The following is a 12,431-nucleotide window of genomic DNA, read 5'->3' as shown; positions in this document are numbered from 1 at the left end:
CCAGGGATGTGCGCTGGGTTTGGGAATATGCTGCAATTTTTGAAAATTGAGGACCAATATTCCATTTAACAAATTTATCAGTATTTGAAAATATAATAGAAAAACATGAAACTATTGAAGAAATAAAATTAATTGACAACTCAAGTATTGCCTTTGAAATATAAGATATAGAAACATTATTTAGAATATTAAAAATTGACAATAACAGAAAAAATAGAGGCATTAATGAATTAGTATAGTATGGAAACGGATTTCAGGTACACATTACCATGATGATTTTATGAAAATTACAAACATAGTAAATGATTTAATAAAAAAGAATAATAAACAATTTACAACTAACTTAAAATTACAGGAGTTAAACAAATAAAAAACAAGTAAGGAAGGATTAAGTTCGGGTGCAATCGAACATCGAAGGGTATACCTTGCAACTTGCTTGAATCAAATCGAAATGCAAACAATTTTATAAATACATACGGATACATACATCGTATAACAATAACTTATACACTGACAGATAGATAAGGTTTCTTAGAAAATTCAAAATCTCTATATATATGTAGTATAAGGGAGTTGGGGTAGTATCGACCCATTTTAATACATACTTTTATAATGCCACATACAAAAAAATCTTTACCTGGATTTCATTGAGGTACCTCACATATAATTACCAATATATGTATAGTATATGGAGTAACGTCAATCGAATGCTCGAAAATCCTGATGTTATTTTGAGGTCTAGGCCTAATTTTTTCTAATTTTTGCCAGAAGTATACACTGTTATGAGTAAAACATGCTCTTTCACTTTCATTGAAATAACTCACATCTTCTTCTTCTTTACTGGCGTAGATACCGCCGGATATTCCAAGCGAAGCCAGGTCCTAATCCACTTGGTTCTTCCAACGGAGCGGAGGTCTTCCTCTTTATCTGCTTCCCCCGGCGGGTACAGCGTGGAATACTTTCAGAGCTGGAGTGTTTTCATCCATCCGGACAACATGACCTATACAGCGGCTACGCTCGATTCGCTGAACTATGTCAATGTAGTCGTATATCTCGTACAGCTCATCGTTTCATCGAATACGATATTCGCCGTGGCCAATGCGCAAAGGACCATAAATTTTTCGCAGAACCTTTCTCTCAAAAACTCGCAACGTCAACCCATCAGTTGTTGTCATCGTCCAAGCCTCTGCACCATATAGCAGACTTATGAGCGACTTATAGAGTTTGTTCGTCGAGAGAGGACTTTACTTTTCAATTGCCTACCCAGTCCGAAGTACCACCTGTTGGCAAGAGTTATCCTGCGTAGGATTTCCAGGCTGACATTGTTGATGGTGTTTATGCTGATATCAATATCATCGGCATACGCCAGCAGCTGTACACTCTTATGAAAGATTGTGTTAAGTTCTACAGCTCGAATTATTTTCTCCAGCAGCAGAGTGATGAAGTCGCACGATAAGGAGTCGCCTTGTCTGAAACCTCGTTTGGTATCGAACGGCTCGGAGAGGTCCTTCCCGATCCTGACGGAGCTTTTGGTGTTGCTCAACGTCAGTTTACACAGCCGAATTAGTTTTGCGGGGATACCAAATTCCGACATCGCGGCATAAAGGCAGCTCCTTTTCGTGCTGTCGAAAGCAGCTTTGAAATCGAAGAAGAGGTGGTGTGTGTCGATTCTCCCGTCACGGGTCTTTTCCAAGATTTATTGATTTGCCAGGTCTAAAGCCACACTGATAAGGTCCAATCAGTTTGTTGACGGTGGGCTTTAATCATTCACACAATACGCTCGATAGAACCTTAGACGCGATGTTGAGAAGGCTTATCCCACGGTAGTTGGCGCAGATTGGGGGATCTCCCGTTTTGTGGATTGGGCAGAGCACACTTGAATTACAATCGTTGGGCATGCTGTCGTTCTAACATATTTTACAAAGAAGCCGATGCATGCTCCTTATTACTTCTTCGCCGCCGTGTTCGAATAGCTCGGCCGACAATCCATTGACCCGCTTTGTTGTTCTTCAGACGGGTAATTGCTATTCGAACCTCTTCATGGTCGGGTGATGGAACGTTTGCTCCATCGTCATCGATTGGGGAATTGGGTTCGCCTAGATCACCTTTCAGGGTTCTACAAGAGTATGCTCCAGTCTTTAAACCTTCTGTTAGCCGCCCCATTTTTTCGTAGAATTTTCGAGCATTACCCCTGTCGGCCAATTTATCAAGCTCTTCATACTCACGCATTTCTGTCTGCAAATGTGTCTCGCTTTCCTCTTCAACTCTCGGTATTTATCCCATCCCACACGTGTTGAGGTCGATCGTAACGTTGCGAGGTAGGCAGTCTGTTTTCTCTCCGCTGCGACACGGCATTCTTCGTCGAACCAGCTGTACGTAAGGAGTTTAAATGCAGTCCCATAGATCCCTTATTCCGAGTTGTTGACGAATGCTCTCAAAGAGCAAGAGAGCAAGTTGAGTGGAAAATCGTATGACTATCTGTTGTAATTGCAGCTTCTCGAAGTCGAACCTTCCTTGTGTTTGTTGACGTGTGCTTTTTGCTGCACAGAGGCGGGTGCGAATCTTGGTTGCAACAAGATAGTGGTCCGAGCACGAGTTTGACATCGTGGCGGAGCAGCTCTCTTAGGTGCGCTCCAAGTGCTCATAGAAGGCGTCCTTGGTCACATCGTCCTTCTCTTCCGTTGGGGCGTGGGTGCAAATCAGCGATATGTTGAAGAACCTAACTCACATATCGACCGATATACATATATATGTAGTATAAAGTCACCTGAATGTTCAAAAATCTTTATAAAAGGTGTATGAGTGCTCAAGGATTCAACCCATTTTGGATATACAGACATACCATTTTAAGAGAAAGATTATCCCTTAATTTCAATTATTCAGTGCGCACATTTCGTTTATCCGAATGTATTTTATTTTTAATTTCTAGCACGTAAAGTACAAAGAAAAAAACAGACAATTTGCAACTAATTCAATACATATTTTATTATTAAAGAAAACAAAAATTTTCGAATTTCATTGTGTTTTTGCTAATATAATAGTGATATTACGATACACAGGAGCGAATTTCGTTTAGCCGAATATTTCAATAATAGGTACTAAACATCATTTTGCCTCCATTACAATTTATGAAATAGAAAATGCGCTTTGTCATACTTTCTAGAGTTTTTAAGATATTTTTGGGTATTTTTTTCCAGCTGTCCTTAAATGCCCTCTTCAGTTCAAAAACACTGCTAAATTGGCGACCATTTTTATTAACGTATGTTTCCAGAATGCCCCAAAAGTTTTCGATGGGACTTAAATTTGAACTGCGTGCAGGTCATTTCATCAATTCTATATTTTATTTTGTTTTGTCAGTGAATACAATGTCGGGCGACGTGGTTAGCTGCGTTATCTTGTCGGAAAATTGGTTCTTCTTTATGATATTAATTCTGCTTTCAGCATGTCCGTGCAGATTTTGCTGTTCATTTTTGTTGGAATATAGCATATTCTGGATTTTCCATAATAAAAGAAGGCTGCCCAAATCATAACACTTCCACCATCAAAGTTCCTTTTCAACCTGGTTACTCTTTTGCATTCAAATCATGCCAAAAGAAAAGATTAAATTGCATTTTCCATTCTGGCGTCCATTTCATGTGAATCTGCATCCTTGCATGCTTGTGGCCTTTTGTCAGTGCCGGTGTTTTAGCTTGCTTTTTATAAACAACGTATTGTGTGTGTTTAAAATTTTCTGGAAACGATATTTAATGGGAAGATGAAGTTCCGCAATAACTTGTGAAGCAGTAAGCTTTTTTTTGTTGCCAGGTTTTTAATTTGACCTTTTTGCGCTCTGTAATTTGTTTGCTACAAGTAAAAAGTAGAGTCCCTTCGGTATGTCTTTAAAGAGTATAAAACATAATAAGTTAGATCAACCCAATAAATCCACGCAATGTCAGTTTTAATATTTTCATTAAAAAAATACAGCTTATAATACCTCTTAATTTTTTTTTAAATTACTATTACCACCTTTTCGCCTACACGAAATGCGCACTGAAATTAGCACTAATTACCCTTTTCACTAACAATTTTCAAGTCTGATATTTAAAGACTAATTTAAATAAAAAACAAGTAAGGAAGGGCTAAGTTCGGGTGTCACCGAACATTTTATACTCTCGCATGGTAAAGTGATAATCGAGATTTCATAATACGTCATTTACATATTTTTCAAATACCGTATTTTTGTAAAGTTTTATTCCGCTATCATCATTGGTTCCTACTGTTTATACTCGTATTATACAGAGAAGGCATCAGATGGAATTCAAAATAGTTTTATATTGGAAGAAGGCGTGGTTGCGAACCGATTTCACCCATATTTCGTACATGTCATCAGGGTGTTAAGAAAATATTATATACAGAATTTCATTGAAATCGGTCTAGTAGTTCCTGAGATATGGTTTTTGGTCCATAAGTGGGCGGCGCCACGCCCATTTTCAATTTTTAAAAAAAGCCTGAGTGCAGCTTCCTTCTGGCACTTCTTCCGTCAAATTTAGTGTTTCTGACGTTTTTTGTTAGTCGGTTAACGCACTTTTAGTGATTTTGAACATAACCTTTGTATGGGAGGTGGGCGTGGTTATTATCCGATTTCTTCCATTTTTGAACTGTATATGGAAATACCTGAAGAAAACGACTCTGTAGACTTTGGTTGACATAGCTATAGTAGTTTCCGAGATATGTACAAAAAACTTAGTAGGGGGCGGGGCCACGCCCACTTTTCCAAAACAATTGCGTCCAAATATGCCCCTCCCTAATGCGATCCTTTGTGCCAAATTTCACTTTAATATCTTTATTTATGGCTTAGTTATGACACTTTATATGTTTTCGGTTTCCGCCATTTTGTGGGCGTGGCAGTGGGCCGACTTTGCCCATCTTCGAACTTAACCTTCTTATGGAGCCAAGGAATACGTGTACCAAGTTTCATCATGATATCTCAATTTTTACTCAAGTTACAGCTTGCACGGACGGACGGACAGACAGACATCCGGATTTCGACTCTACTCGTCGCCCTGATCACTTTGGTATATATAACCCTATATCTGACTCTTTTAGTTTTAGGACTTACAAACAACCGTTATGTGAACAAAACTATAATACTCTCGTTAGCAACATTGTTGCGAGAGTATAACAAGAAAGGAAGGGCTAAGTTCGGGTGTCACCGAACATTTTATACTCTCGCATGATAAAGTGATAATCGAGATTTCATTATACGTCATTTACATATTTTTCAAATACCGTATTTGTGAAAAGTTTTATTCCGCTATCATCATTTGTTCCTAATGTATCTATTATACAGAGAAGGCATCAGATGTAATTCAAAATAGCGTTATATTGGAAGAAGGCGTGTTTGTGAACCGATTTCACCCCTATTTCGTACATGTCATCAGGGTGTTAGGAAAATATTATATACAGAATTTCATTGAAATCGGTATAGTAGTTCCTGAGAAATGGCTTTTGGTCCATAAGTGGGCGACGCCACGCCCATTTTCAATTTTTAAAAAAAGCCGGGGTTCAGCTTCCTTCTGCCATTTCTTCCGTAAAACGTAGTGTTTCTGAAGTTTTTTGTTGGTCGGTTAACGCGCTTTTAGTGATTTTCAACATAACCTTTGTGTGGGAGGTGGGCGTGGTTATTATCCGATTTCTTTCATTTTTGAACTGTACATGGAAACGACTGTGTAGAGTTTGGTTGACATACCTGTAGTAGTTTCCGAGATATGTACAAAAAACTTAGTAGGGGGCGGGGCCACGCCCACTTTTCCAAAAAAAATTACGTCCAAATATGCCCGTCCCTAATGCGATCCCTTGTGCTAAATTTCACTTTAATATCATTTATTTATGGCTTAGTTATGACACTTTATAGGTTTTCAGTTTTCGCCATTTTGTGGGCGTGGTAGTAGACCGATTTTGGCCAACTTCGAACTTAACCTTCTTACGGAGCCAAGAAATACGTGTACCAAGTCATGATATCGTCATGATATCTCAATTTTTACTCAAGTTACAGCTTGCACGGACGGACGGATGGACAGACGGACGGACAGACGGACGGACAGACAGACAGACATCTGCATTTCAACTCTACTCGTCACCCTCATCACTTTGGTATATATAACCCTATATCTGACTCTTTTAGTTTTAGGACTTACAAACAACCGATATGTGAACAAAACTATAATACTCTCCTTATCAACTTTGTTGCGAGAGTATACAAACAAGTAAGGAAGGGCTAAGTTCGGGTGTCACCGAACATTTTATACTCTCGCATGATAAAGTGATAATCGAGATTTCATTATCCGTCATTTACATATGTTTCAAATACCGTATTGGTGTAAAGTTTTATTCCGCTATCATCATCGGTTCCCAATGTACATATATATTATACAGAGAAGGCATCAGATGGAGTTCAAAATAGCGTTATATTGGAAGAAGGCGTGTTTGTGAACCGATTTCACCCATATTTCGTACATGTCATCAGGGTGTTAAGAAAATATTATATACAGAATTTCATTGAAATCGGTATAGTATTTCCTGAGAAATGGCTTTTGGTCCATAAGTGGCCGACGCCACGCCCATTTTCAATTTTTAAAAAAAGCCGGGGTTCAGCTTCCTTCTGCCATTTCTTCCGTAAAATGTAGTGTTTCTGACGTTTTTTGTTGGTCGGTTAACGCACTTTTAGTGATTTTCAACATAACCTTTTTGTGGGAGGTGAGCGTGGTTATTATCCGATTTCTACCATTTTTGAACTGTATATGGAAATGCCTGAAGGAAACGACTCTGTAGAGTTTAGTTGACATAGCTGTAGTAGTTTCCGAGATATGTACATAAAACTTAGTAGGGGGCGGGGCCATGCCCACTTTTCCAAAAAAATTTCGTCCAAATATGGCTCTTACTATTGCGATCCTTTGTGCCAAATTTAATATCATTATTTATGGCTTAGTTATGACACTTTATAGGTTTTCGGTTTTCGCCATTTTGTGGGCGCACAGTGTTGCAAAACCGGATTTTTTTGGAAATCATATTGCCTAAACTGTAATTTTAATTGTATCCATGAGAAACTTCTACAGATTGGTCAGAATGAAATCCCAAACAGAATGAGTGAAAAAAAATTTACACCGAAAAAAATTGTTGGGTCAAATTTTCAACAAAAGTCAAAAAAAAAAGTTGCTCGAAAAATTTACAAAAAAAAATTATTTTAATTCTCCTTTTATTTCTGATAAATACCCTATGATTAGTTTTTTTAAATAAAGTATAGGGTGGTCCGAACAAGAATTATAAACGTCAAATTTTTATGATTTTTCGATATTTGTTGAAAAACTCTGAAATTTTATATAAAACTAAAACCTATTTCATTTCTTATTTGAAAGGTGGCAATAAAGGCCTTAATTTGATACCGGTTTGAAGTCAATAGCTTCAGTTTTAAGAGAGTTATGCTCATTTTTGTGGAGTGCTAGAATAGATGAAGAATAAAAAAAAAAAAAATTTGAAGATACTTTTTTATAACACAAGCATATTTTATTGCATTCTACAGAAAAATTACAAACTATCAGTCATCTACCAATAAGTTCATTGCTTCCTCTGATAATTTCAGGTGTTTCTTCTCCTTCAGTATTCTTCTACTTGTGATTGCGGGATCAGAATTGGCGAGCAGATAACGTAATATGTCTTCACAATTGTCTTTTCTTGATGTTTTCCTCGCATGGTAAGCCTTGTGTTTCTGAAGTCCTTGTTTCCTGCTTCCAATGCTTCTTCTGATAGTTGCCCAATGGGGACCAAAAATGAACGAATTATTTCGAAAACCAATATGATTAAATTACTCAATAAGTAATTTTGAGAATTTCCGTTCTATTTCTATGGAATAAATACTGAGAGTGATATACTAAAATCACTATAACTCCCAGGAGGGCAGGTATGGGCAGCTGATTTTTTCACAGTTCGTTGAAAACAAATTATGTAACATTTCTATAGTGGTGTGCAACTGGGACTCTCTGAGACTTTTTAGATATTGCTTAAGTCTCTAAAAAAGGTGCATATGAAAATGTCTCAAACAACATTCCTTTGTTTTACAGAAGATACTTGTCCAAAGGCAGATTTTTTTTCCGAATAAAAATATCTGTCACCAAAATCAAATGAGATCATTTTGAATACAGCCCTGAAATCCCCTCTTTTCATGAAAATTTTGTATATTTGACTTCTAAAATCAATTAAAAATCAACGGGCCAACATAAAAATAAGCTTTATGTGTTTTTTGTTTACTTGGAATGTCTGTGACAAAATTGCATCATTAAAAACACTGAAAAAAATAATCGGAGAAAAGTTACTTTTCCACTAGCCGCAACACAGTGGGGCGTGGCAGTGGGCCGATTTTGCCCTTCTTCGAACTTAACCTTCTTATAGAGCCAAGAAATACGTGCACCAAGTTTCACCATGATATCTCAATTTTTACTCAAGTTACAGCTTGCACGGACGGACGGACGGACAGACAGACATCCGGATTTCAACTCTACTCGTCACCCTGATCACTATGGTATACATAACCCTATATCTGACTCTTTTAGTTTTAAGACTTACAAAAAATCGTTATGTGAACAAAACTATAATACTCTCCTTAGCAACATTGTTGCGAGAGTATAATAAATGGTTACGTATGCAAAAGCAAAATATTCGCAGGCGGCGTAAAGTACCGTAGCAATTTATAGAATAACGTTAAATAATAGGAACAACTTGCCATTCGGCTAAACGAAATGAGTTCACTGTATATGTCACACATTGACGTACATTTTCGATCAAAAGTCAACTATAAGTACCGGGGTGTAAATATTCGTTACACGGTGGCTTGCACAGTTTTTGTTGGATTTCAAAACGTTTTAGTCATAAGGTGGCACACACTAAAGACATTATTCTTGCAAAGTTTTATATCGTTATATTATCTGTTTCTCGTTTTGTGTACTGGAAACTGAACGAATCAAGTGGAATTTGAATTCTGTTATATGGGGAGTAGGCGTGGTTGTTCTCCGACTTGGTCCATTTTCACAATGTGACATAAGAATGTAAGAAGAATGCTCGTACCAAATTTCGTCGAAATCGGCTGGTCGTGGCCCGAGATGTGGAATTTCACCTAAAAGTGGACGGTACCGCGCCCATCGCCCAATTTTCACATCAGCTGCCATTAGCCTCTCTCATACTATCTCGGTGGTAAAATTTAATACATCTGGCATATTTAGTTATTGATTTATCGCGCTTTTAGTAGTTTTTAACAGAATTTTTCATATGATTTGTACTCATCAAATTTGGTTGCTGTAGCCTGAGTAGTTTAGGAGATACATATGTACATTAAACTTGTTAGAGGGAAATCGAAGAAATATTAAACGAGGAAAGAATGAATGTAACAATATCAGATCTTGATGACGTTTGAGAATTTAAAATTGCACAAAAAAACCGAATACTAGTATATATTAACTGTCCAAATATCCAACATATTTGTCAGTTATTTAAAGCTATGCACATTGTTATAAACTCAATGTGGATTCTAACAAACCTTGCCGCTATTTTGGAAATCTTACGTATGGACATATCTAATTAAATACATGTGTATGTTGGTTTGTACTGCGCACCGCATGTGGTAGTTTTTAACTATACAAGTACAATTCAATTCATGGGTGTGTGTATTATATTTTTTATGTTGGGTTGGTAAATATAAATACATACATATATGTAAATGCTTTATTGAGCGAATGTGTCAAATATGTCATTAACATATCGACAATTGAGAAGCGGCCATCAGCTATCACTTATGGCATGCTTTAAGTAGAATTAGGCAGCACATTACCTAACACCTAAGCTCCGCACTTCCTAGAATGTAAAATGATGTATTGTATCTAGGCTTAAGAATATAATTGTATAAAAGGATGAGAAATAGGTTACGTTACGGTGGATTATTCTGGTTGTCAAATAAGCCACGCATAGACCAGTTTTGGTCCTTTGCGATACCAGAAGAAGTTCAGTTACTTAGTTCAAAAAGGAGTAGTCATCCTTTGGGTTGCCTGCGCTTGACGTGAATTTTAACAGACTCTGCGAATTTTCAACTTAAGTGGTTGTGTTTTTGGTGCAGTTGTGGGGTTTTTTCCTAAAATTCCTAATTTTCACACCAATTGTTATCGATTTCTATGCTGACGCTTTTCGGAAGCTATAACAATTAAAACGGACACTAAACCTACAGGATAAATAAAAATATAAATAAAAAAATAAAATAAAAATAAATAAAATTCAATAAAAATGCCGCAAGACTTTTTTGACAATCCATTATTATGGGGCTTTTCATTGAAAACACATTATTTTTCCTCTGTAGCAGCAACCCAAACAAAGCGAGTGCTTCATTTTTGCATTGCCGTTTTGTTTAGATTACTCAGCTATTCTCCCTTTGTGTCTCCTTTTCATCTTGTTTTAAACAAGTTTTAGGGACAGTGACTGATTATACTTGTCGTTAGGAGCTCCCAACTATTTTTCTCATTGAGGTATGACCTCTGAGAACAGTAGTGGATGCACCCCAGAGAATCCATTTAGAAGGAACTCTAAAATCATGAAAGCCTCCTAATGGATCAACAAAAAAATGCGAAAATACCAACAATACAATTAGAGGTGGCAAACTCTCTGAGGAAACGCCAATTAATGAAACTATCCAAATTTTTAACCAGTTGGGTAGTAAAATAAAAGAACTAGAGAATATGATGGCTGCCCAAAGGTGTATAAACCAAGCAATGCGCGACTTAGTTAGAAGCATAGTAGCGTTACATGTCAAGACTGAGAAAGGCGGAAACTTACCCAAAAGGATTATGGTAGGGAAAGCGTCCCAGGTTTCTCCAATGGGTATGGATGTAAATACCCCCAAAAGGCTACGTGACACAATAGGCTTTTTAGCTCCCACTAAAAGGACTGAAAATATAAATAAAACGGAGGAGACCACCTACAGCGAGACAGCGAAATTGACTCAAGCCAACACAACGGTTAGACCCACCGCATGCAAAATTTGGGTGGTCGTTGTTAAGAAGCGAAGACCGCTCGAAACGAAAATTAGATCGAAGCTAAACGCTCCCATACTTACGAAAAAGGATGACGCATCATACGCGGATATTCTCCAGAAAGTGAAAGGTGATAGCGGGTCAGAAGAATTGGGGTCAAGTGTCACGATATAAGGAAAACGTTGAAAGGAGACCTGCATAAGAGAGCCGAAGCATTCCAAAGTGCCTTAGAGGAAGTGGTCGGTGAAATGGCAGTGATACAGCCCAAAACCCACAATGTCGTTATTATTAGGTAGGCAAAATAAAAATTGGATGGTCCATCTGTCGCCTCCGGGACAACTTCGTTATTCCCCGTTGCTTTAAGTGTTTACATCTGGGGCACATTGTGCACAAATGTTGCAACTTTATGGAGCCGGTGGACATATAGGGAAGTCATGCACTAACGATCCTAGCTGTATGCTTTGCAAAGGCGAGCACTCAGCATTGAGTACTACTTGCCCCAAGTATTTGGAGATGGCGAAATCTTTAGGAAAATGAAGATATTGCAATTAAATCTAAATCATTACGCTGCAGTACAAGATCTCCTAGAACTGACGGTATTTGAAAAGAAACATTGATGTCGCATCATTAAGCGAGCAATACTCCCAGCGTTCGGAAAGCACTTGGACGACAGACATATCCGGCAAGGCTGCAATATGGTCATGCAAAGGACAACCATTTATATCCCGCTCCATATATCACAACTGTTTCACATGGCCATATGCCAGCGCCATTAAAAATTTTGAAGACTTCCTCCTGGAACTTGCTATAGAAAACAGAGGAAAAGCACCAATTATAATCGCAAGCGACTTCAATGCATGGTCGACAGCTTGAGGAGTGGGCGCACAAACCATCGTGGGCAACTGATGCTTGAATTCCTCGGCCAGACGAATCTTACGATCCTGAATAACGGAACGCAAAATATTTTTCAAAAAGGAAACAAAGGCTCCATAATCGACCTCATATTTTCCAATGACGCCCTTGGTAGGCATATTGAATGGGAGGTGTCGCACATATTTACAAACAGTCACCACATGGCTGTTATTGCTGAAGTCTCATATGCCGGAGGGATGGAACCGGGAATCTGGAAACAAAAACATTTTGATGCAGAACTTTTTGAGATGGTCTGGTGTTCAGCAAATATACAAAGCGAAGACGCCATGCCCTTGGTATCCGCAGTGCGAAAAGAATTGTTTTCAGCTTGCGACGCAACCATGCGTCGGACAGTACATCACCAGAAGCCAGGGTATTGGTAAAATGAATGCTCAGAAAACCCTGCATTTCAGTTATACGCCGTGAAGAAAATGAAAGCAGTCTCAGAAAAGTATTTAAAAGTCGGAAGAAGCT

General features: G+C 38.0%; 1 protein-coding gene across 1 annotated transcript in view; it reads right to left on the bottom strand.

Annotated features, from left to right (window-relative positions):
* The window catches only part of LOC126765530 (uncharacterized), a 39,072-nt gene extending 26,996 nt beyond the window's left edge, over window positions 1–12,076 (bottom strand). The window contains exon 1 of the mRNA XM_050483145.1: window positions 11,936–12,076. Coding sequence (XP_050339102.1) covers window positions 11,936–12,076 — 141 coding nt within the window. The remainder of the gene's footprint in view (window positions 1–11,935) is intronic.
* Between the last annotated feature and the right edge of the window lie 355 nt (window positions 12,077–12,431).

This window comes from Bactrocera neohumeralis, unplaced genomic scaffold, assembly GCF_024586455.1.
Source record: "Bactrocera neohumeralis isolate Rockhampton unplaced genomic scaffold, APGP_CSIRO_Bneo_wtdbg2-racon-allhic-juicebox.fasta_v2 cluster10, whole genome shotgun sequence".
NCBI classification, from domain to species: domain Eukaryota; kingdom Metazoa; phylum Arthropoda; class Insecta; order Diptera; family Tephritidae; genus Bactrocera; species Bactrocera neohumeralis.
Note: the sequence above shows the minus strand (reverse complement) of the source record. Positions and strands in the feature narration are given on the sequence as shown.